The 26764-nt window shown below is 43.0% G+C and overlaps 2 protein-coding genes across 2 annotated transcripts; both read right to left on the reverse strand.

The window, feature by feature from the left end:
• Window positions 1–952: 952 nt before the first annotated feature.
• On the reverse strand, window positions 953–16566 carry col9a3 (collagen, type IX, alpha 3). The gene is made up of 32 exons (XM_080015072.1): window positions 16371–16566; window positions 15484–15552; window positions 14362–14397; window positions 14191–14262; window positions 13781–13834; window positions 11553–11588; window positions 11120–11143; window positions 10889–10942; window positions 9083–9136; window positions 8928–8969; window positions 8777–8833; window positions 8606–8659; window positions 8440–8493; window positions 8294–8347; window positions 8141–8194; window positions 7962–8015; window positions 7789–7842; window positions 7634–7687; window positions 7479–7532; window positions 7298–7342; window positions 7147–7200; window positions 6961–7014; window positions 5801–5854; window positions 5630–5701; window positions 4967–5002; window positions 4767–4811; window positions 4448–4480; window positions 3687–3833; window positions 3501–3555; window positions 3217–3399; window positions 3030–3107; window positions 953–2127 (listed from the first exon to the last, which is right to left on the reverse strand). The coding sequence occupies exons 1-32, from the start codon at window positions 16434–16436 to the stop codon at window positions 1943–1945; spliced, it is 2037 nt and encodes a 678-aa protein (XP_079871198.1). The 5' UTR covers window positions 16437–16566; the 3' UTR covers window positions 953–1942.
• Window positions 16567–17494: 928 nt separating this feature from the next.
• Window positions 17495–24095, reverse strand: ogfr (opioid growth factor receptor). The gene is made up of 7 exons (XM_080014752.1): window positions 23857–24095; window positions 23123–23188; window positions 22962–23043; window positions 22798–22876; window positions 21816–21882; window positions 20591–20739; window positions 17495–20180 (listed from the first exon to the last, which is right to left on the reverse strand). The coding sequence occupies exons 1-7, from the start codon at window positions 23998–24000 to the stop codon at window positions 19061–19063; spliced, it is 1707 nt and encodes a 568-aa protein (XP_079870878.1). The 5' UTR covers window positions 24001–24095; the 3' UTR covers window positions 17495–19060.
• Between the last annotated feature and the right edge of the window lie 2669 nt (window positions 24096–26764).

Here is a 26764-nt window from a genome sequence, read left to right on the forward strand (position 1 = left end):
TATCCTGCTAACGTTCCCCATGCAGGACTTCCAGAGCATGTTCTCCTGTAAGACTGGGCTCTACCTGAAGCCGGTGACGCCGTCCGGTCAGCTCTTCAAACACCAGGAGGCGGCAGACACACCAGGTGCTCCGATGTCATTGGAGCAGTGATTCTCACTCTGTTATATCTATTAGTTGTTGAAAGATGTAGGAACTAGTGTAACATTTTAATGGCCGATATTTCTGTGGGTCTGACTATGCAATGCAAGCATTAGGATTTTATTTCAGGGTTGTGGATATATTTATAATATTTACCTTAATGTCCTCCATGAATATTTATTGTGAGTTCATTGGGTCACTATACAATTTTTTTTTTTTTATAAATTTTATTGGGATTCCTCCTGCTCAAAGTCAAAATGACTTCGTCCCTTTGTATTTGTGTCGTCAGTCACGTGTCCTTCCAACAAAGTGGCAGTGATTTAGGGTGATGGATTTTCAGTTCCAGATCAGCTAGTGAGCATGTTTGATGACTGGATGAGCTCACTGGTGGTTTTTCTTGTTTTGTTTTAACCTTAAAGTTGTTATTTGGATCCACGGAGCCTTTCGTCGGGCATAGTGCTTTATAGAAAGTCACACACAGGTGGCACTATTTCTCTTTCAAAGACAGATCACAGGCTGTTCCAGCTGGGTATTTATTATCAGTTGATAATATAAATGACATTTTTCATGGGATGTTGAGTATTTATGTGAGTTGAACTACATTGGTAGAACAGTTCTGAATGTACATTGTTCGAGAAAGAATTTGTTCTTTCTATTTATTATTTTTTTTATATGGGCAGATGCTTTGCTACTTTGAGATTGAAGGCATTTTTCGTGATTGTATCTATGAGTAAAGTTACTGCTCGAATGGCATGGCTTCCCGTTATTTATTGGGTCAATTTTGTGGAGGTCAATTTGATGTGTAGAGAAGAGTAATGTTTTACTGAAAAGTGGCTTTATTTGTTATTTCTTACAACATGACGCTGTAGCATCTTACTGTACATACAACAGTCACCCACAAATAATAAATAGTATTTAAACAAATGTATATTTAATAGTTACAGCACCGTTATTACATAGTGGATGTAGTCAGTGAAAAATTGAAAAAAAAGAGACAAATTTCTTTCTTAGATTCCTTTAGCTAAAATATTTAAATTCTTCATCCACAACTTTGTTTTTAATTCTTAACACTTGTTTGACATAAAACTTTATCAACTTAAGATGAACATGGAAAAAAAAAAACAGAAATAAAACTTTACAAAACTGAAAAAAAAAGTACTAGCAAGAGTTTTAAAAGGTTTTGCATTAATATACACAATTTCTGGGCCCTTGGTATTTGTGTGAAATTCCTGTTACAGTACGTACAAAGCGACAGAACTGAGGCTTTGGCCTCTGGCACCAATCGACATAACATTGTGTGTCTTTTGAGGTAACACCTGTGATGTACATTAATAGACCATCATACATGCACAGTCACTGAAAAGGACAATCACAGTTTCGCTAAAAGTGTCGTCTCTGGGAAGATTGATAGCTAAGATCATTTGGGTTTGGAAGCAACATGTACAAAGTTGTTTGTTGCAAATCAAAGATCCAGGGAATGAATGGCCCACAAGCGATTACAGGCTCGGTTGAAGTCAAGTGTATTTGTGATGTTAGTTTTTGTACCGCGGGTGTTGTCTCGCACTGTCGTCTCTGCTTCTGTCCGTTCGTTCGTGGATGTGATCCATTCAGTCTCTTGGTTGTTCTGCCTTTCATGTCACACCTGGGATGTTTTTTTTTTTTTTTTTTTCCTCTTTTCCTCTCAAACATCGCACCTTGTTTTATTTATATAAAGCGGAAGTTTCTATCACTTGTCCCTCTTCGTTCGCTCCGCTCCTTCTGTGTTGCCCCTCTGAGGGGGTGGATGGTGACAGATTACAGTGTCTAATGGTTTTTGGGGTTGGAGGATTTCCCGGCGACAGATGCCCCCTGGCAGGCCGACGTGTCGCAGATTCCGGATGTTCCCTGGTGCCCAGTCCTACCTACCCTGCCTGACTCTCCAGGCTCACCTGGATCGCCTACGGCCCCATCACGGCCGTCCTTCACAATTCCGTGAACTCCGGGAAGACCTACAAACGATACATAAGGTAAATTCTCTTTTTTGATGACAAGTTTGAAGCACAGTGGAAGCCGTTTATAGTGATCGCAGTTGCAGTGATCAACTGCTGATATGGATCAAAAAGCTTGGGACAGAATCATTCCTATACAAATGCTGCTTAAATACATTTTTCATAATAATCAAGTAGCCCGCTTATAGTGTTCATTTGGGTCTTTTCATACATGACAACATATGGAATATATATATTTTTTTCTAACTACAGTAATAATTATTATTATATTTTTTTTACTACTACTTGCATAACAACCCCCCCCCACCCAGGATTTCCTTACAATTTTACATTTTCATTGAACACTTTAAATTCTGTCATACATTTATTTTAAGTTAAAAAATATATATATATATATATATATTCAAGACTGATAATTCATAAAACAGGCAGGTTTAGAGCCTGTTTGTGTCCCTGTTTCTAAATAAATAAATAAAAACAGCACGTTTTCATTTTCCTCTGTTTCCTAATTGAACGAAACAAAAAAAAATTGGGGGGTCAAGAAGGAGAAAGTACATTTGCGTGCACGGAGCAGTGAGCAAGAATCTAATAAATAATCCTGTCGTGCGCATGGTATTGTGGCATTTCCGGTGTTACTTTTTGCGTGTGTTTTCGTGACAAAAATTGGTTTGGAGACCCGACAGAACAAGACAGAACGTAGTGTAAACAGTTCAGTCATCTGACGACTTTGAAAGTTGTGCGGTGTGCCCATGGTATTGAGCAGCAGTTATGTTGCAAGAGTCCTCAACTTCCGCCCGGGAATTTTTTGTTGTCTTACAAGTCACAGCTTACCAATTACCAACTATTTTCAATTGACAGCATTGCTGATTTAGAGTACACTAGGATGTGTTGACGTGACCAACCTTGGTGTCCTTGATCTCCAACAGGCCCCTCGATGGCTTTTCCAATGGTTCCCTTGTCGCCCTGTTCACCGATGTCACCTGTTGTAGTCACAGAAAATGTTATCTTTTGATCAGTAACAAAACAATTGACTAACATAAGGCCTCGGAAGGGTTAGAAACGCGCAATCAAATGTGTGTATTTCTTCACCTCTGGGACCGGGGTCTCCGAGATCTCCTGGCAGCCCTCTGTATCCTGGTGGTCCACGGGAACCAGGATGCCCAATAGAGCCAGCAACACCCCGCTTTCCTGGAGTTCCAGCGGGGCCAGGTCTGCCCACCATCCCGGGTGCCAAGGGTCTTCTAAGGTTAGCAGCCAGTTGTGCAATCTGGTCTGAGAAACAAGAAGAGGAGAGCGTCACAGTCAGCGAGTCAACCGTCTGGCACAAGAAGACACTCGGGGTATGAGTTGAGAACAAAGGCCGAGCTTTTCACCATCGATCATGGAGCCACACAGCTCTCGGATGTGCTGTTCACTTGTCAGTTTACCCTGAAACACAAGTGCAGAAGACGGTCGATGAGGCTTTATCTTCCTTCAAAAGCTCAGCAGCTCGTTGAACAATGTTTCAATACGTTCACATTTCTCCTGTGTTGTGTACAGGAGGTAAGAGATGCACTCACGGGTACGCCAGTCTTTCCTGCAATCCCAGACAGACCCTGTTCTCCTTGGAAGCCCATTAGTCCAGGTTTTCCTGGGGCCCCTCTGGCCCCGAGCTCGCCTTGTGGCCCTGTTACACCCTTAGGTCCCAGCTCACCATGTTTCCCTGGCTACAAACAAACGGCAACAATGAAAATCATCTCATACGTAATCCAATTTAAAACCTGAGCTTTTTGCTCGCATTGAAAAGTTAATTTCATAATTTAAAAATAAATGCTGAAACATTTCAATTAAACATTCTAAAAAAAAGGAAAAAGAAGATGGAAGAAATTCCGTTGAGGCTCTGTTGAGAGCACGATTGAGTGGATTAATAATAGGGGTTTCTTTCTTGATCATTACTGATAGACACCAACAGTAAATGAGTGAGATGGCAACACACATCAGTGCCGCTTCTGTAATTACTTTTAATTGTGCAGCAGCTTAATGTGACTTCTTAGTGGGGATTGCAGTGAAACAGCTAATAAACCAGCAATACCTCTTACTGACTAATCCTCTTAAAAGCAGAATGTAAGTTACAATCACATGGAGGGGAGGAAACGAAGCACGATATTGGCGTTAAACACCATTTTTAATCACTGACAGGAATATGGCGTGCATATGGGAATTTAACTTCAAATATTCACTTCTGGTAACTAAACATGGTGAGCATGAAAACAAAGTGCTGCAAATGAAACCAGTAAAATGTCTCTTGTTCTAAGTTTGAAGGAAAGAATTGTAGCCTTACCTCTCCTTTTTGGCCAACTGGTCCAAATGGACCCTGTAAAAAGGTCCAATTAGGCAGATGTGAGACATAGAACATTATTTGCCCAGCGATAATCCATTATATTTATATATACTATATACCAGTATATATCAGCAATTACACCGAAACACAACTTGTGTACTATCTATGGTCTGTATTCAATTCGCACCTTTGTTTTGTTCGATTTTTGCTTTGCTTTTTCATGTAAGCATAAGTACTTGTGACAGAACTCAAAACTTAACTCTGTGGTTCACTCACTTTGTTTGGTGATTGTTACTGAACACATACAAGCGATACTTACAGGCTCTCCGTTCTCTCCTGGCAAACCATCACTTCCTGCCACACCCTAAACAGGACGTCAAGACATTTGACTTTGCACGGGTCTTCATTTTTCCCCCACAATAATGGTATTACTTAATGCTTTAGATACAGTCGGTTTCTTAATTTCTACGTCAAGACTGTCCCAAGCTGAGACCAGTCTGAAAGCGAGCCACATCTTACCATGTCTCCCTTAGGCCCAGAAGCCCCAACTGGACCCTGAAGAGACAGAGAGAGTGAGTGAGAGAACGAGGGGAATGGTACACTGATTTAAAAAAAAAAAAAAAAAAAAAAGCCGGTATTTAGGGATCGCAGTTGACCATGGCTTCATGGAAGGCAGGCGGTGCACGATGGAAGTATGTATGCGGGCTGCGCCGGTCGAGGTGGACCAGGAGCCTTATAAAGAGCGTCTTTGTTCTGTCCGCAGGGGCTGAACAGGGGGCCACTTTGTTAGCCGACCCCCCCCCCCTCTATTCAGTACAGTTGGAGAACGTGCCTCTGAGATCGGGAAGCACGACTCTGGTAAATCAAAATACTCTCCCAACACTGAAACTACATGTATATGTGCTCATGTTTCTGACATTTGTCTGAGTGTTGAGGGATGTATGTGTGTTTAGTTTTATGTATGTTTTGGGTGTATGATAAGGCCTTCAATTTTAATTTCACATGGCCTTTTGAAGGATGTCCGGTCCAGTAGATCCTCCTACTTCGTCCTACATACTCTCTTGGGACTTAAGTGTTTGGCTTTACCGGATTAATATGGACTATGGTTAATGCTACTGTACATTCTTGAGAATCCTTGATCTCTTGGTACGTCTTCGGTTTTGACCGGGGTCCAAAACTCACCCTCTCCCCAAATCCTCCACGGATTCCGGTCGGTCCGGGAAGTCCTGGATCCCCGATAGCCCCTTTAACTCCCTGTAGGAAAGACCCACATGAAACCACCATATGATCAAAGCTCACGACTCACAACTGTGATGGAAAATAGTCACTTAAAAAAGTTATTACGCAACTGACCTGGAAGCCTTTTACTCCCTGAGGCCCAAGGTTGCCCACTGGTCCAATGCCGCCCTGTCGTCAAGATGTCAGAGAAACAGTGAGAACACAGAGTAGTAAGAAATAGGATGAATCCTTCCTTTGTGGGGGAATTGAACTGGCAAAGACATCTGAGTTGCCTGTGGTAAATGCAACCTGAAAACGACCAAAATGATCTGTTCTCGTTTGAGTTTCTCAAACTTTATAATCCTATCTTCCACAATAACATTCTGCCTCCTGACAAGCATGATGGATGTTGAGATGTAGATTGTGATTACTGGGAGTGTGTTACACGTTGGATTTTTTTTTTTTTTTTTTTGAGTGAATGAGATTGAAGAGGACATTCCGCATGCTTTGGGGACTGCTGGTGTCTGTCAACTGCCTTTATCTGTATGCCCATTCTTTATTAATACCTGCTCTCACCACTTTTAATCATGATAGTTCATTATTTCTTAGTAATTCTTGTCTGTATTCTCTGCTGCCAAGCAACAGCCTTCCTTACTCCGACACTGTTGTGTGCTTAAAATAAATGATGCTCCTCATCCATATCCACTCTGTATGTTCATATTAAAATCTTGGTGAATATTGATATTGATGTAGAACACATCCATCAATGGTTACCGGAAAATAATTGTACCCTTCAAGGAGGTTTTTTTTTAGCCACTGTCAAATGCACAACTGTAGCCCTGCTTTGTTTTCTTCTGACAGTGTGACAGCCACCGCTATTCATACATCAACGCCGTCGAGGCGGCTAGCTACTCGTTGGAAAGTGACCCCGACAAGGAGCTAGCAGGAGGTTTTAAGTACTTTACTTTCCAAGGCTGACCTCTACAGAAAGGTTTATTTGCAGTTTCCCCTTTCCGTTGCTGATATATTTGTTTGTTGATATAATTACCCACCCAATCTCAACTGAATCACCACACACAATGGAAAAAAAAATCTGTTGTGAGACTTCATGATGAAACTGATGGAACTGAAAGCCAAAAAGGTCCAACATTCATCTCTATGTAACAGCCACAGTGCTGTTGCCGCTTTTTATGCCACCGTTGCACCGGTTCTTCTTCTGAACAACAGAACAACACACAATGCAAACATTCCTGTTGTATCAATGTTATTGTATACTTGAAACCATGGCAACTTACAACTAATCCTCTTGGTCCTGCAATTCCCCTCTCTCCTGGGATACCAATCTCACCCTGTGGGAGGAGTCAAAAGGTGGTGTTTACACATGAAGACCCTTGTCGATTGGACATTCTGAGCCATGACAAATTGCAGCAGTGCAACAGTGACCCAGCATCTACTTCCAGTGATGTCCATCAGATACATACAGGAATACCTGGCTCTCCGGATGGTCCCGTCTCTCCCGCCTTGCCAGGATCGCCCTAGTTTAAGAGACAAAATCAAAATGGCGCCCTACGAGGATCTTGGCTCAGCTCTATGGATCACGCTGGGTTGTTTCTATTGTTTTAAAATACTCACAACCGTCCCTTTAGATCCCTTCACACCAGCCTTTCCTTGTAGGCCCTTCAATGTAAAAATGCAAGGCAGTAAGCATGTTCTAGTTATTTGTCAAGGCACAAAAATGGGTTATTTATTTATTTGTTTATTTATTTATTTTTACAAAACAAGAACATCTTCAAGCTTTTTGGGGGTTACTCACAGGAAGGCCGTTGGGGCCTTTCTCTCCTGGTACTCCAGCCCGTCCAGCATCGCCCTAGCAACACAGGACACTGTCACTGTCGTCCTGTGGACTCACTATTTCTGCTTGTGTTGAGCTTTCTAAGATCAACCCGTAAAGGCACAGATGTCCCTCACCTTCTCGCCGTCCAATCCCTGTGTGCCGTCTTTGCCATCTCTGCCAGGAATACCCTGCGGTAGACATCAAGTACAGTTGTCATGGATCTGAGAGTGGGTATATCTACCTTAATCTTAGGTTTTGAAACCAATAGATAATCTGAACAGATACTTACAGGCTCCCCTTTGGGTCCTGCTCCACCAGGAGCTCCCTTTGCACCAATTTTACCCTGTGGGGGGGAAGGGACAATAGTCTGGCTATCTATTTCCAGGAAATATCTAATTTTATTTTTAAAATGATACTCAAACATGAAGCCAAACAGTAATCATCATCATGTCATTTACTTACAATCTCTCCTTTGGGTCCTCTAAATCCCTCAGGTCCTCTTTCTCCAGCGTCACCCTGGAAGCATCAGATGAAACACAAACAGCTATTCATTGATGGGACCAGCGGCCCTATTCAGCTCGGCCAACCTACCACAAATATATAATGTATACAAAGTATGTCAGAAACGATGAGAGACTCACTGTCTTTCCAATGACGCCGGCAATGCCAGGTTTGCCCCTAAAACCAGACGGGCCCTGGAGAAGAACCGACAGAGTTAGGTATAGCCGTACAGTTAAGCTTCTGTATATACCTTCACAAAGTGCAAAGAACTTAGAATAAGTGTTGTTACTCACTCTGTCTCCTACAGGTCCCATAGGGCCCTGAAGACCTCGGAGACCACGTGGGCCCTGAAAAACATTGTCAAGACCATTGTGAAGACCAGACGCCAACAACATCTGTCAATCTATAGTATATTCTTTCTCCTAATGGTGCTACTCACCTGCAGACCCACGGTGCCTGGAATACCTGGTGGGCCGGGTGGGCCAGAGATACCCTAGAATGAAAGGGGGACAAGACCAAGACATTCTGGAGGTGTCTCAAAGCTGTATCAAGCTGCATCATGGGAGAACTGCGATGGACCGACTGTGAGACCAAAGTGCGCTCACCTTCTCCCCATGTTTCCCAACTTCACCTCTGTCTCCTTTATGGCCTGTGTGCCCCTACAGGAGCAACGTTTATACCAGTTAGTGGTAGTCATTTAAGTATTGCCTTGACATATAAAAGTATACATTAACAGAAAAACAAGATCTGAAGAAAACAAAAGCCATTGTCCTCACTTTGAATCCTGGCATCCCAGGAGGGCCCGGTGGGCCTGGGGGGCAGATGGCGGGACACTGTGGGGGACAGAGACACTCAAAACAGGGTAGCAGGTCTTACACTGTAGATACAGGTTCATATTACGGTGGGATAAGACTGCGGGAAACCTACCAGGAGATCTCCGCTGCCATCAGGAAGAGCGCCAGGAAGCCCCTAACAGAGGGAGAAGAAACCAAGAGTTGAAAGGCTTTTTTAGATATAAATGTTCACAAACATAACTTACCACAGTGCCCATATTAAATGAAACGCTCAATAATTGCACTTACTGGAGGTCCATCAGCACCAATAGGCCCCGGAAGCCCTGGAAGACCTTCAGCACCCTGATAATGGCAAATAGCAGAAACATCAAGTCGTGTTCATGCTAATTGGCTCAACGGTTATTAGAAATACACGGAGAACCTAAGTCCTACCCATGCAAAGTGTTCTCTGCATCATATCCCCCTTTCTTCTGTATGTCATCGCTAAACAGATCTGTCCAATGCCTCTACAAGCTTCACATCAATGTCATTGGCGAGCACCGTGCAGAATCCACTCTGTCCAAAGGCCTAACGGACTGCCACAAGCTGAACCACCTCAGGCAGCCAGAGCTCCACCCATCCTTCTGTTTGCAAACGCAGTTATACCACTCTGCTCCGTGGCCCATGACCTTTGTACGCCTTATTTTCTGGTTGCTAGTGATTGGGGCTATTTGGGAATTAAAGGAACATTTATTTTAGCTCATTTCCATGTATTTGTAGAAGGGCGGCATGTCTTTCGTGATGGCACTCAGGCTTTCTTTTGATTTGTTTGACTCAGCTCCGCAGGGATGACACTACGGATGACTTCATGTCAAGTCTCACACTAGGAATATACAGAGTAAGGATGTTGAAATGTGTCGACTAATCAGCCGACTGTCCCCGTCCACAGTAAAAAGTAAAATCGAAAATCTTTTTTTTTTTTTTTTTTAACGTTCTACATACTTTACTGTTTATAGCCTATTCAAAAGGTTCAAAATGAAATAAAAAACAAACGATACCGTTTTCCAAGTAATACAGGGATCAGAGTGTGCGTGTGCACGTGGCGGTGTGCGCTTGCAGGAGTTTAGCTTAGAATTCTTTCGAAGAATTTCCGAGGCGGGGCGATCATAAAGAGATTTTTTGTTTTATGTGCCCGTGATGTAAACTGCTCCCTGTCCCATAACGCACGCACATCACACACGCTGTATGAGCCGCGTAACAAATGATGTTTCATTTCAGACGCCGCTTTGTCATCATCTCACTCTGTCAGACTGCCGTCATGTGTGGGTAAAAACCACGCAAGTTCTCTCGCGTTTTTCATAACTGATCATGATACATGGAGTTATTGAGTTATTTTAGCCTACATTCGCAAATGCACGCAAAGAAATGCATTGTTGACTTGGCAAAAATGGTGGAGCGCGATCGGCGCTTTCCAAACAAAGTGGGGTTTTTTTTTAATTGTAGATGTATTTATTTTACTCCATTTTTAATTGAATAAAACCAAAAAAGGTCCTGCACGGTTACACACAATAATGACCAATCGGAAATGCCTCCGACACGACGACGAGCAAGAAACTGTGTGGTTAACATCCCTAATACAGAGCTGGGGTTCACCTACAGTTACTGGTGTTCAGGTTCAAATCATTCAGCTCAATGTGCCGCCATGAGTATTAAGCAACTTCCAACTGCCCCTCCCCAACCAGTTTGGCTGTTTTTGCAACATAGTTGTGCGCAGCACAATGACCGATTTGTGATCCTGTCTCCATGTTGGCATGGAGCCTTGAGGGATCGCTGCAGAGAACCACATACTACACTCTGGAACATGGTTGTGGCGGTTGTGACAGTGGACTTCAGACAGTTCAGATAGTCCCTTTCCCACAAGCCCCTCGTCTTCTTCCCAAGTGATGATTCACAGTCTCCCACTTTGTTATGTTATGTGGTCATTTAGTCCAAACTCAATCCCACAGATTCTGGCACAAATAAAAGGTAAAAAAGATACCGTCTGGGATAGATACCATTTCTTCCCAACAAGGAAAAACGGGAAGTCTAAATGTGGAACTTCAGAGTGATACTCACTGCGGGGCCCTGTGGGCCGACTCCACCTGGAAGCCCGTTGGTTCCAGGAAGCCCCTGAAATCAAAAGAAATGTGATTTGTGTACGTGAAGGGCATACGCGAAAAGGTATGCCAAACAGAAAATATTGTTTGTCGCATACAACGCACAGTATAAACATATTTCACCAAAATACACACCAAATAGGCAAGAAAAACAACGCTAAATACGGATAAGGTGACGCGCGGTACTCACTGGAGCTCCTGGTCTCCCTCTGCCCTACGAAAACAAGGGAGGGAGAATTAAGTCACAAATGCAGGAAATGAAAGAGCATTAATTGCATTAATTATTTGTGGGGAACGGGTGGTGCCTTGGATTTCTGCTGTTTATTTCTACATTTCATGTTATCCAAATCACCTGTTTTACTCTTTCTTTTTAATACACTGTATGTCTTGTTGTCTAGTGCATTCAGTATGTGTGGGGTTCCTCATTTTACACAGTCGTAGCCACATCGTATATACATTACCTGGTGATGTTTAAAAGAAAAGATTTATGAGCAAGCAACCTTGCTCGGTTGGCCGTTATATTTGCCGATAAAATCAAGTAGTTAGAATTTGGATTCAAACATAAGATTAAGAGCCCTTTTGTGAGACAAATGATTGTATTAGCAGAAAGTACAAGTACTTACAGCAGGTCCGGTTGGCCCAGGAGGTCCAGCTTCACCCTGTTCAAAGAGAAGCAAAATAGTCACGAGATGATAAACGATCATGAAATCAAGACGTGAAGAAAACAACTTCAGGTTTCTTTTTGCATCCTTCAACCTCTGAAAGAATGGACTAAAGATGCTTTTTGAACAACTAAATCTGTGCCATAATATTTGACTATGGTTGAAACGAATTAAAAAATAATTTGTTCATAAAGATGCTCCATCATGCTTTTAGAGTATGAGCATGACTCACCTCAAAATGAACAAAACAGCTTTTCTTTGCTCCGTTACCATATTACCAATGTGTAACACAGTGAATGCATATATGACACATGCATGAAAGCACTTAAGACTGATTGTAAGCTGCTGGATGCAAGGTTTTTGTGAGGAATGGCACATATTTAAATGATCTGTTGAAATAAAAGTGTTTGTTAACAATGTTTATCAGGTTTGATTCTGTAGCCTATGACTCTATAAGCGTGTGTATGGCCTGTGGACCCTGTATGGCAGGGTCACCTACGTACACTCTCATTCCATGAACCTCTATGGGGAATTCAGGGTCCACCCACTGCACCACTTTGTTGCCTACATTGACGGACTATTCCCTTTAAACTCCCATTAAAACGAATCTATCTGTCTTTTTACCCTGAACGTCTGCCCCAGTTGACCTCCTACACCGTACAGGTTGTATTGGAGGGTTGTGTGTGGTAAGAAGTCAGAAAACACTAACAATCAGCCGTGTTGCCGTGATTCCCCCACATTCCTCGTTGTTCAAACGAGACGAGAGCCCAGACTGGAGCAAAAATGCGCCAGCTCGGGGACGCATTTTTAACAGTCTTTCGTGGACGTTGCTCAGTACTTGTTCACACACAGCCTTGGAAAGTGGGTTAAAACGGTTCAACACATCTATTTGAATAGATGTGCCACAAATAAGGCGTTACAGTATATCTGGATGACTGAACTGGAAACCTTAACTAACTCTGCTGCAACTTCTCAAACTTCTGTTTGAGACAGATGTCTATTAACCCAAGACAGTGTTAGGAAGCAGCCACCACGACACTAATCCTAGTAATTATAAACCACATCGCTTGGTGCACACCTCATTATTAGCTCAGGCTAATTAGCTGCGATGCCTGGGAGTTTATCCACCGTGGCACTGTGTTTACATCCCTACAGCAGAGAATCTGAAATATTTTGTCGGCAAATGCCGTATGTTCCATCGTGTGCTCGAGTAGCACTTAAAAGCTCGTATATTTGTCCAATTTCAGCAATTTTATAGAATTCAACAATTGAACATTTTAGTAAAGGAAAATAAATGATCTTTTTTAAAAAGATCATCTATTTTCCATTTGTTATTCAAGACTTTCTATCCCTCTGAGCTAAGCCCCCTGTCTCGGTGTGTGTTGCGTATGTTTTTTTTAAATGCATTGACTTGATTGGCTCTCTGACCGAGGGTGACAGGAGCCTGCAGCCAGGAGGGGTCAGGCGGTCGCTTCATGTAAATGATGGGTCACAGATGATTGGCTGAAATCCAAAGCTCAGTCCTGCGCCCAAATCTGACTTCGATGATGACGATGATTTTCATTTACTTCACGGATTTCACATTGTTTCCAGCTCTATCCCGACCCCCCAGACAACACAAGCGTTGACTTCACGCCACCTGTGCGAGCGATTTCGGATCTTTCCGTCGACTCCGCCGGAGGATAAAGCCAGATTCTCTCCACATCACGGCCGCTGATCACATTTTGCTCAGAGCGTCTGATATTGTGGTGGGAAGCGGCGTGCATTCCGTGCAGGATTAGGGGAGCAAAGCAGTCAGCAGTACACAAATCCGATTCAGCGTCAACCTCATTAAAAACATTCCCAACAAGCGCACGAGCCGTCTTGATGAATCCAGCTAGACGGGGCAGAAAACACAGGCCTTATCCCCACGTGACCCCAAACGAAGACCTCTCTCTGCAGCCGCATCCAGATGTTTTGCAACTACTCAGTCGCATGGAAAGGACACAGCTACTTCCATACGTGTTACATGTTAATGAGGGTGTGTGTGAGGTTGCTTTTCTTTTTTTGTTTGTTTGGGTTTGATTTCAGTCGGTTGCTTAATGAGCCAATGGGAGAGAACCTTTGTGGAAAAAAACTCTCCCAAACCCCCGACTGTGGATCTGTTTCTCTGTATCCCAGAGAAGAGTCACCAGACCGCGATCACTCACCCCCTCCCCGAGAGGTCCGTCCATCCCAGGAGGGCCGTCGGGACCCGTCAAGCCCTGGAGGGAAAATCAAGAAGTCAATCCGCCATTTTATTATTTTTACTATATCTACACGACACAAAAGTATTTTTTATTTTTCAACTTTTTAAAAAAGTGATTTTTTTTTCTTGTTTCTAGTTTATTTTTTATTTTTATGTTTATTTTAAGTTGTATTGTATATTGTTATTGTATACCACACACATTGTATGTGTATTGTTATTGTATAGTTATCTCTATCTATCTATCTCCTTTATTTTGTTGTGAAAATATGGGTGTTTGAATATCAAGCAGAGGCTCGGATGTTATTTGGGACCGTATTCTTTGGCTTTTCGCCGTTAAAGAAGAAGCCGGACTGCTGTTTGCGCGACACTTACGTCCACCCCTGGAAGTCCTGGGAGGCCTGGGATTCCAGGTCCGCCCGGCACTCCCGCTTTCCCTTTGGCACCCTACGAAGATAGAACATCATAATGGATCAGATTGTCTGTCAATCAACAGATCTGAACATTCATTGTTTAGGTAAAAAAATAATAATAATAAATACTCACAGCCTTCCCAGGCAATCCAGGCGGGCCGGCTTTCCCCTATGGACGACATAGACAGTATAAGCCTTGTATGTTGTTTACTTTGATGAATATTTATAAATAATTACGTATGTATGTACTCATACATATATATATATATATGTGTGTGTGTGTGAGAGAGTGACTGAGTGGGGAAAGGTAAACAACATCCCAGTGCCAACTGGTCACATGATGGGAGCCCAGGTTGGTTTTGGGGAGGGGGTGGGGGGTGGGGCAGGTGTGAGGTGAAACTCGATGCTCTCATGCGGCTGGGGAATGTATGAATGAATGGTCTTCTGTGTGACTCGTTATTTTTGCTTCAGCAACAGACGCACCCCAGACTGAGAGCCTTTCATATCGCTTTTGGACTGAACACAGGACAATATTCTTTATATAAATGTATTTATTATTTTGCTTTTTTCTCTCCCTATTCCAAATGATATAACAAAAACATTGCATGATGATTAATAACCAACTCAGAGGTGGGGAAAATGAGCCACCATTATAAAGCAGTGCTTTTGTGTGTTGCTTTTCTTGCATCATTCAACTTCCTTTCCAAATTGCACAAATAATGTTTGGCTGTTTAACACTGATCTTCCCAGCTTCACTGAGGTCTGAGACAAAGCATCACATCCTGTTTGCCGGCCAAAACCCTGCCTACTGGCGTCTATACGTACAAGCACCTGCAGGGAGGGGCTATCGTCTCCAAAAGGAGGAGTCAATGATATAAAATTTAACCTGAAGGAGAACTTTTGAGCCATATGAGGTGAAAGAAAAAGTTGATATAGCAATAAAATAACATGGACTTGGCATGGACTTTGTGTGCTTAAAAAGAAGTGTGAAGCTACTTAGTCCACTGAAGTCTGGTTTTCACTCTACTGACTTGTCATTTGTTTTCAAATTTGTATATGTATGTTGATATTCATCCATCAACAACTGATAATAGCTTTTGTTTTTCGAAACATTCAATAAAATGTGGATATAAATAGCAGGAGAGCTAACATGTCTTTTAAAGCGCTGCCTATAGCCTTTGAATGGAAATCCCTCCTGAGAGACTGGGCCAGGTAGGTCTGAAGCACAGAGAACCATTGAGTCTGACCCACTCACATCAGTGCCATCCCTCCCAGGGGGCCCTGGGGGTCCTGCTGGCCCCGTAGAGCCTCTGGGTCCGGGCCTCTGCAATGGAAAAAGGGATTTTGATGGTGTAGCTTGTATGAAGAAACACTAGTACTTTTATCTGCCCATACATCATTTAATTCTAATTGATGTTGGTCATTTTGGCACAAGCAATAATATGTAGGAAATCGCTTGAACTTGGAAATATATATACTGTATATATGACAAAAACGATTTCTCTATTATCAAAATGCTATCATTGTGTGTGTACAGGCCTAATATGGAAATTCAAATACATAGAGGAAGCTCAGATGGACGCAGATGGGTATACATTTGCAACACAAGTTTTGAGAATACACATGTGCAAATATTGTGCTATATCAAATGGCGTCCGTATTGTAATTTAACACGATGACTTTAACTGTGGACGAAAACTGTTAAAATAGCTGAGATGTTTCTGATCCGTGCACAAAGGTGTCCTTGTGCCCAAGCTGCGGATCTCCAAAAGCACATTCCACAGGTCTAGGAAAACACTGAGCCCCGCTTCACAAAGTGGTGCAAAGTCACAGCCACCTGCAGATAATAAGCCCAACAACCCGACTGAAGCCCAATTGGAACTAAATTCACCAAAAAGAAGTCTCAGTTTATTGTAAGCCAATATGATTTAATGAGACAATCAAACCCATTGATTAGCAAGCTTGATTATCAACATATTACCAATGCAATTCATTGTCGTTGGTGTTGCCTTCGGCAAATATAATGCAATGTTACAATATAATGCAATACAGGGATTTTTAAATACTTTCGATCAGACCAAGAAGAGGTGTAGAGGGCCCTGAGCTTGTTACCTGATGGAGGGAAGGGTACATAAAACCTACCTGGGCTGATGAGGAGGTGAAAAGCTGGCACAGCAACAGCACCCAGAGAGCAGAGAACATCTCCATGGTTCCTGCTCGCCCCCTAAAATCCAATGGTATGTGGTAAAAAAAGTCAATCCCAGCTCCCCCAGGTCCTGGTCAGCTCCCCCCGTACTGGCCACGGAGCTCCTTTACCTCGCAGCGCACAGCTCCTGAATGGCCTTCACTTTAGATCCAGATAAACCCGAGCCTCCAGAAGAAGGGGCTGAACTCTCTGCACTACAGACAGGGGACAAGCGAGGGGGGGGTGGAGGTGGAGGTGGAGGAGGAGGAGGAGGAAAGGGGAAACATCCAGGAGCCCAAGAGAGTGGGCTGAGCCTTTGAGCCTTCAATTCATGGTACTGTAAGGTGTAAGGTCAGGGGTTCCCAAACTTTTAAAACTGCCAAGGCCCCCATGGCAGACTGCAATCACATGAAACTGTACACACACTATCTGCTTAACACATTGCTGTGTAGGTTAACATTTAACTTAAACCTTGCTAATGAAAACTGCAAATCTGAAAGCGAAAAACTCAGTCATTAATGATATACTGTGTATACACGTATAGAAAAATACCGTGTAGTATATATAAAACATGTTAATATAATGAAATGGTATACATACCTTTATTTTAAATATATAATATTTTTTGCAAAAGCAAAATAAAAGCAGAGAAATAATTATATTCTTGGACTCCCTGCATTCCTGGACCTTTAGGGGGCCACAAACCCAAGTTTGGGAACCCTTATTTCAAGAGGTTTATTATTCGTCACATACATATACATACTTTCATACATATATGCAGTGAAATGTCAAGGTCCAAGGTTTCGAGGTCCAACCGAATACAAGCTCTATGCCCTGCACGTGTCGATGGAGGAAATTGCAAGTGTTATGCCAGGGTGTCCAATTGGATATCAGTAACAACATAATACGCATCAAACCAATGTATGTCAAGGGATTACCCCAGGAAATAAAACGACTTTGCAACCGTTCTCTTAGGAACAAACGACTTCAGGAGTTGTGTGTCTCAGCAGCAACAGCATATCAATATCACAAGATGTAAAAAAGAAAGTTACCTTTTTTATTTGGAATATTTCAACAGGAGACGGGTAGATATCAAGAGGTTGTTAGGACGATGTAGCAAACAAACAGCAGAAGCGCAAACCCCTGGAAATCAGAGTTGTATATTCACCTTCTCGCAGTTCTCACAGAAAGCCTGAGCGGCACCGCTTGGGAGGACGCCGCACTGATCCTGAGAAGTATTCCGTCAAAACACCTTACGTCTAAAAGCCCCTCGGGGGTGAGCGATGTGCCGCCCTGTGGAAATGCAACGGTCACCTCAGTCGATCTGCCTTAAAATGAGAACATAACCATATGCAGCTTCACCGCAAAAACAAAACAAAAAAACAAAAGTCAAAACGCAGCCACAGAACTAGGTAGCAAAGCCGATTTCTACTGCAGGATTTTCCTGAGAATTGTAATTTATTAACTACAAATGGATCGGGGCTTTGGCAAAAGATATTATTGACTGATTTCATAAAATTAATAGAGATATTAATATCCAGACTTAAGCTGGATTATTTATAATAAAAAGTGTAAAGAACTGTAAATAATTTGATTAATGTTGTATTCTAAAGTTTTATTCTGTATTCTACAGTATTTAGGAGTAGTGTAATTACAAGTTTGTATGATAAATAAATTAATTAGTACCAAAAATGAAGTGCAAGTGTTTAAAAATAAAATAATGCATCAATACATAGCAAGAACAATAAATCACTCTGGCTTGTAAATTGCCACATACTGCCCCAACTTCACATAACATTATTAAACAGTAGACCGAAATTTTTAACCAAAGCGTCATATCCACATACTGCCAAGACATACATACAATCAATCAGTCTAATAATATATTTTTGGCCATTTTTTCAGTTGTTCAAATGTCTACTTCCCAACTGTGCACGAAAACATATCAATTGTGCAATGTTCTTGAAAAAAACAAAGAAAAAAATCCTAATGACATTCAGTTACTATTCCCATTTAACAGTGGGTTCAGATAAAATGCAAACTAAATGAGAACATTGTTTGTAGGAGATAAAGAACAGTTCAATGATTTAACTCTACATTTTCAGTGCAAATAACCTTTCAGCTGAGAAAATAGTATTGAATTTGAAGGTTGGAAACGGAATTTAATTTGTCAATATAATCCCGTTTTCAGCTTTGTCTTCCTACTGAACTACACTGAATCCTCAGTAATATCACTGAATGCATTAAGCATGGAAATCAATTATTGGTGCATTGTCCAAGCGGTTGGGCTCTTGGCAATAATTACTCCTTTCGTCATGTGGGAACTAAAACCATCACGACAGTTTCACACATCCTGCAATTTCAACAATTCATATTGTTCATAGGAAAAAAAACCACCAAACAGCCAGCCTGTCAAATCAAAGAGGAAAAGTAAAAAATAAGGCCCGGGAACTCATTAGTCATCTTTTCCTACGATCTGATTTCAGTTCTGCTCAACACACACACCAAACACACACACACACACACACACACACACACACACACACACACACACACACACACACACACACACACACACACACACACACACACACACACACACACACACACACACACACACACACACAGTCCCCAAGTGTCTCTATGTTCATGAGTTGCCCCCATCTGGCTGTGCGCTTGGGGGGGTGGACTCCACATCCATATCTTCGGAGCCCTTCCCATTCGTATGTTCATCTACCCATTTGACCACGTGGGATTTTGGGGAAGCGTTCGCCGGCGGCATCTCCCCCAGCTCCTTCGCGTCCTGCGTGCGGCAGAAGTCCGTCCTTGGTATTTTCTCCTCCTTCCCCGACGAGAGGGAGGGAAAGTATTTGGAGGAGGCGTCGGGCTTGGTCTTCAGGAGCGTGGGTGTGGTAGGGGCGTTGTTTGGGAAAGCCTTTTGCTCGACCTGCCCGTTGGCGGCGTCGGCGGCGAGGGCGGAGCCCGTCGGCGTCTTACTGTCCTCCCTCTTCTTCTTGGGAGGTTTTTCTAACTCAATCTCTCCGTCCGTTTGCATAATGTGGACCGGCTCCTGGAGGGCCTCCTTCTGTTTGCCGCTTTGCCCGGGCTCCCCGTCGCCTTTCACCGCCGGAGTCTCTGGAACGGTCGAGTGGTACATTTCGTCCTCGTCGTCCTCCTCCTCGTCCTCCTCTTCCTCCTCCTCCTCGTCTTCCTCGTCGTCCTCATTATTGCAGCCGTTGCCCACCAGCTCCTCGTCCGAATCGGCCTCTGCACTTCCGTTTTCCACGGTCGCACCGTCCGGTTTGGGCTCAGAGGGCTCGGATCGCTTCTCTTTGTCTCCGCCCAACGTCTTATCCTTCCTCTTCTGGGCGTCTGCCGCCGCCGCCTCCTCCTTCTGTGCCGCCCCGGCCTCCCCCTCCTTCCCTTTCCCCCGCGAGGGCGCCTCGTCCCTGCCGTCCCCGTTGCCCACGGCCTCGCTCCGCTTCTCCGCCTTCTTGAACTGCTTCTGGATCTTCCGGGGACACCAAACGAACTTGTCCTTGGGCTCAAAGTGGAGGTAGGCGAAGCGCAACAGGTCCTGGCGCTTCTGCTTGTCCAGCACGGCGAACAGGAAGTAGTCGAGCACGCTGCGCTTGATGCTGCTCAGGTTCTTCCTCACCAGCGTCTCCTCCAGGAAGAAGCGCACCAGCGGCGCCTGGTAGAGCTTGAAGCCCAGCTCCCCCAGGCTCTTCAGGATGCGAGTGATGCGCAGGTTGTTGTGCATATTCCTGGACGGGAGCAACAGGAAGAGGCTGATAAATAAAGGGGGAAACGTCTCGGCGGTAAGATCTTTATTCACCGAATCAAGGGCTGGGTTAAAAAAATATACACTAGAAAATGTTTATTGTTGTGATTTCTGAATTAATTCGAAAATTGTAATATCGATACACTATGTTTGGAATTTATAAAACCACTTTCCATTTCAATTAAACACTACCCAAGTCACAAATGAGTTGAAATGAGATGTTTTTCGAAGGCACGTCGAATGGGACACTAAAAGGTTGACGGCAACTCTCATTGTATATAAAATGTCAATATATCAATAGAAATGTATCGTGTATCATCCTATCCTCAGCCTCATCTGAATCACTGTTCCAGGCTCCCGAGGCGGTAAGATATTTTGGAACGCGTGACTCACCGCTCCAGGTTCCCAAAGCGCTCCTTCCAGTTTTCGGCTCGTTTCACTTCCCCGGTGTCTCTGTTCACCAACACGATGCCGTAAAATCCCAACATCAGTTCGTAGGAATCTGCCAGTCTCCTTTTGGCCTCATCACTGTTCTTAAAAGCCTGAGGACGCAGAGCAGGCAGGAGATGAGTTCTGATATTGCCATTTTATAATTATTCTACACTGCCAGCCGTTCACTGCCAGCAGTCGGTGTATTGAGGTGAGATGAACAAAACAAAAAAGATGTACCTTTGTACAGCTATAGAGTAACCATGAGCAAAGTAACTGGATTCCTGTGATATCTTAAAGCAGCACTATGTAACTTTTGGTATTTGGGATTTGGCGCCCCTACAGTTTCTGAGTGCAATTGCACTTTTACAGCACTTTCGTAAAACTCGGTCCGGTGTCCAAAAAACCCCCGAAATTATTTTACCCGAAATATGTGAACCTTATCAGTTCACATTTCAATAACAGTCCATGTTACAAACGCAAAAATAATGTAAATCTAGATTACAGCGCCCCATGCACGGACCTTGCCGATTCCCGGAACCGCGGCCTGAATCTACCGGTGCTACCGGTGTAGGTACCAGATGTGCTCGGTCTGGCAGGTCGGCTCGCACGCTCGAGGTTGAGTGGGTGAAACAAACCCTGCGGCGCAACGAAAGCGAGGGCCGGCGCGCGCCGACTGACATGCGGCTACGTTTTGAATGGGCATTATTACCGGACATTCTGACCAGCAAGTTTATAATTTATCGGGGGTTTTACAAGTTCACTTGGGGTTACAAGTGATGTAGTGCCTTAAAGTGTAATGCACCTTTTCCACAGTTTGGTACCACTATGCACCAAAGTTACATCGCGCAAGAACAGGCGTTTGGGGGGGGGCGGGAGATGAACGAGGTGCCATTCTCCATATTACGAGTCAGTGTACAGTACCATCAAAATGATTCTGAAGCTGTAATTTTAAGGTAACATAGCGTTGCTTTCAGATCAATGTGTGTTATATAGAAAGGGAGCGCTTCCCCTGGAAGAAGATATTCACTACTCTCAAAACAAAACACTCAAAAGTAGAACAAATACTAAATAGTGGAGAATCTACATTATCCACCATCATGTCAGTTGGATCAATTAATGTAATACCCTCTGTTATAACTACTTTGGATTTGGGTTTCATCTCAGCTGTCTACGGTGGTCCGCTTACCTCGATCTCCTTCCTGGTGAGTTCTGAAGCCATGTAGTTCACCCCTGGTTCCCGCAGGGGAAACAGCCTGGGATTTTTACGCAAAGACGGGACACAAAATCAATTAACCGACTCTGGTTATTCAACAATACTCGGAAGCATTCAAAGACCAAAAAAAGTCAAACTCTGACCAAAATAGCGCATCAGTTGAAATCAAAGCAAAAAATAACCCCAGTGGATTTTCCCACTGGTACCTTTTACACCTATTCCGTATGGAAACTGACAGGTTGATGAGACTTTCCCACAATGCAGCATCAACTATCAACTCGGTATACACAGATACTAGTGCTGGTGGTATTGATACCAGTCAGATGCCAAACTAAAATATGGGCTAACATATGGCTGTATCCTAATTACACAAATCGTAAACCAAGAGCAATACCAGAAATGTGAGATATTAAAGAAAAGGTAATTGCTTTTCTGCAATTTTGACACACAGAAGCATGTTCCATGTCTCAATTGGAGAAAAGTAGATTGTATTCATTACATTGACTTTTAACTTCCTTAAACTTGCTTTCAAAATCAATACTGTTCAGAAATCTGTCGATCCCTACTATTGCCCTTAATTATGGTATTGATTCGACAGTTGGATCAGCAGGATCCCTGTGGGACTAGAGGGCCTCACTGCCTGATGGAGAACAACACTGGTTTGGGAATGTTGATTGTGTTCGCTGCCATTGTCCGAATTACGGTGTTTCTTTATTCAAATTGTTTTGATTCTAGAAGTGGACAGTAAATCATGAGATGACCACTGTGATTTTACATCTGCAATGTTACTGTTAACTGCTAATAATATTACACACTGAATTAGGACTTCTGGGATTTGGTGTAATTTTGCACAATACACTGCACCCCTTGGATCTCTCTCGGCAGTAACGTCTTCTAAATGATCGCATATTAGACGAAGCCAAGTCACAACATTGAAGCTCGAAAAAAGACATACCACTGAATGTAAGAATGGACTCTCTCCAGTCTCTTGTAGTCAGTCCTCCATTCTTTGTGAAAGGATTCAATATAGACATCTGTGAAATAAAACACCATCTAAGTCTAAGGCCGAACCCCACAGCTTTGAGAACACATCCAAACTGTTTCGACCAAACGTCTTACCATCAGGAGCGGAGGGAAATTGATTGAGGTAAAATTTCAAATTTGTCATCTTATCCTCGGAACACTCGTCGTCCGTAAGATTCTGCAGATTGGAATTAAAAACAATAATGTATATATTTTCACAGACCGTAGCATCGTATTTGTCGGGAGCTGCCACTTACTGGATATCCTCTCCTGTAGTTTTGCATGTCTTTTGCTGCTCTCATGTTTCGGGGAGTGTGATGCCACTGCAAAAACGCACAGATAAAAGGTTAAAACAAAAAAAAAAATTACAATATGAAAAGACCAAAACAATCATAATTCATCCGATTAGAGCGGACATATAAACGCTGACACACAATACACACACACAAGTTACATCATCTGAATAGACATTTGTCAACCTTTGAAAAAGCTTAATTTATTATATTGTTGTCCACAATAATAAATTCATTATAATTTTGCAGGTAATTGGCAATTTACCACAGACCTAAAAAAAACAGCAAAATGTCAATATACAAATTATACAATAGAGCTAAAAATGTACTTAAAGGGGGGGGGGGGGGGGGCTGCAATACACCTAAATACTTACTAAACATTGAAAAAATGGAAAATACAACAAACCAATAAAATTTAAAAAATGGCAACATGTATAAAATTACACAAACTAACAAGAAGCTACGCTAGCTAGCTTAATTAGCCGGCAAAGCTCAATTATGCACAACTTGCTCTAAGTCTCCTTTTCGGGGATAACGGTCACCGGCATAACGATGAATAACCAGGAATGAAAAACAGCAGCGCAGAGTTATGGTTATGACATTTCACTCCATCAGAACCGGGTAGCGTGCAGCTGATGCTAAGCTAGGTGGCTAGCAGGGTAGGGTAGCGGGGAGGCGGTGTGGCCTACTGTCCGCACCAGCGTCCAGGGGGTCTTGTTCCTGTCCTGCCCGCAGCGGCGGCTCTGGCCCTGGCCCTGGCTCTGGCTCTCCGCCGCCGGCTCGTCTCCGTCGCTCTCCGCGTCCCACGTCGAGTCGTACTCGCACACGCAGTCGTCCTCCATCGTTGCGCGGCGGTGTGTCGGACCGAGCTGGCTTAGCGCAGAGCGGACGGACGGCGGGGTCGGTGGCGGAATCGAGACATGAGTCGGAGCGGCGGCGCGGTCCAGTTCGTGCCGGCGACCGAGCGTCCGTCCTCCAGCCGCACACTGAACCGGGGCGGCGGCGCCAGGAGGAGAGAGCGGCTGGAGAGAGGCACGGGCACCCAGATCAGAGATAAACGGATTATTCTGTTCTATTTGTAATGATATATTATGTCATAAAATGTGATGTTGTGTTATACATTCTTTTTGTTATGCTGTGGAGATTTATTGTATTATGTTATACAATCTCAAGTTGTGTTATACTGTATATTCTATTTGTTGTGTTTTGATATTGTGATATATTATCTTATGTTATATGTTATGTTGTGTTATATATTACATTTGTTATGTAATGATATTGTGATATATTATATTATGTTATATAATGTTGTGTTTTATTAGATATATTTGTTATGATGATGATATTATGTCATATCATGTTATGTTGTGTTATATATTCTGTTTGTTATGATGTTGACATATATTATATTGTTATATAATGTTATGTTGTGTTATATATTCTATTTGTGATGAGATCGTGATATATTATATTATGTCATATAATGTTATGTTGTGTTATATATTCTGGTTGTTATGTGATGATATTGTGATATATTATCTTATGTTACATAAGTTTGTTTTGTTATATATTCTATTCTATTCTATGATATATATGATATTCTGTTCTATTCTATTATATTTGTTATGTTATGATATTGTGATATATTATCTTATGTTGTACAATGTTGTGTTGTGTTACTATATTATGTGTACAGAATAGACTTTATTGAAGTTAAAATAAACTCCATGAGTATATCAAAACTGAGAATTGAGTTCGATAACTACAATAATAATTATAATTATATATATTATTATTATCATCATTAGTATAACTTCCCTAATTTGGTCTTTTCCTAACCTTGAATCAACTTGGCTCACGTTTCAGCCAGTTACGAGGATTTCGATCTTCTGATGGCACCCGCACAGACGACTAGAACCAGAGCGGCGCGTTATCTCAGGGAGGCGGGGACGTTGCACGGCCACAGGTCGGGCTTTCTATTTTGGCTCTTGGTTACTGTGGAAACCGGAGGGATGTGCAGGCAGCCGAAAGGCGCTGTCCACGCTCGCCGCTGTCCGCCGCAGGCAGGACGGATGGATACCGAAGGAAACGGAGGGAATCGCGTGTCAACAGAACAGAACTGGGTTCCATCTGGGTTTGTGTTTCAGGGGGCAGCGGAGGAATCGGGAGCTCAACCCAACCCCAGCTGAGCAGTTTAACGCCCCCCCCGGTGACTCTTGAGTGACGACGAGAGACGAGAAAACGAGACCTGCGGTAGACGCCGCTGCGGATTTTTGCCAATAACGTCAGTCTTAACTGTGGAGAATAGTCACGCAAAATGTAACGTCTACACAAGTTGCTATAACTGCCAGACTGATGCTCCCTAGTCCCCTTTTATTAAAGAGTGTACGCTCATGCGTTCGAAGGACTTTCCTTTAATTTGACTGTTCCTTTCCCGCTGGCGTCGTTCTCTTTCCTTTCTTACAACGGTCCAATTTAACAGAAAAAAAAAAAAATCACAATTATCATTCCGACTTTATTAAGATCGTGCTTCCAATCGATTTAATAAAACACAGAAAATATGATTTAAAAAAAATGCAACTTCATATTGCAATTTCATATTCTGTTGTTTTCTATTCTACCAACACATAAAATAATTAAAATAATATACAATTAAATAATATATCTGCAGGCAGCAACGCACAGGGCCCAGGCAGGGCCGCCCATAAGGGGGGACAAGGGGAAAGCGTCCTGGGGTCCAGCCACTACCACTACGGGGGCCCATGGAGGCCGGCAATAATGATGTTCATCCTAAAAATTAGCAATTCAAAAAAAAAAATATATATATATTTTATATTGAACCTTCGTAACTTGTTAAAACATTAAAAAAAATTGTATTTATTGTTGCTTTAGTAAAAATGTAGCCTGTTACACAATGAAAACCTCCTCTCCTAAAAATGCTGTGATTTGCTTTTCGTACGCCAACATCAAAATGTCAAAAGTGCACTGCGGGCGACCAGTCACATCATCAGAAAAATCTGTTGACGGGGATAGCAAAGTTTCAGCCTTCGGAGAGTTTTTGCTTCCTGAAACCCATGGAGTGGCCCTACTGGAAGCCCCTGTATGGACTGCTAAAATCAAGGTCAGTGTGGACATGGGGTCCAGCACAGCAAGCAGAGAGCCTCTCTTCTCTTGTCAACACCTCTTCCAGACAGACAGCTGGAGAAAATTGTCATGGATTTGTGTGAGCGCGAGACAAGAGACAACTTCGTAGTCATAGCAGACTACTACTCTAGATACTTGGGAGATACTCCACATGCCAACCACACCAAGCACACAGGTAGTGTTGAAACTGGAATCTACATTTGCCCGGTACGGAATACCGGAGGAGGTTGTCAGCGACAACGGGCCACAGTTCAGCAGTGATGTATTCACACAACCTCTAGCCCCCATAACCAGCAACAACAACAGCCACGAGGAAAAAAGATTTGCTACTCCACACAGCAGCACGGGTGTCGTTTTCGGCCGAACTCCTGATGGGCAGAAAGATCAGGACAACTCTGCCCATCCTTGCCAAGAACCTGCAACCAAAGTGGCTGAGCAGACCCTAGTCAGGTCTAGAGATTC

The sequence above is a fragment of the Zeus faber genome (genome assembly GCF_960531495.2).
Source record: "Zeus faber genome assembly, chromosome: 15".
NCBI classification, from domain to species: domain Eukaryota; kingdom Metazoa; phylum Chordata; class Actinopteri; order Zeiformes; family Zeidae; genus Zeus; species Zeus faber.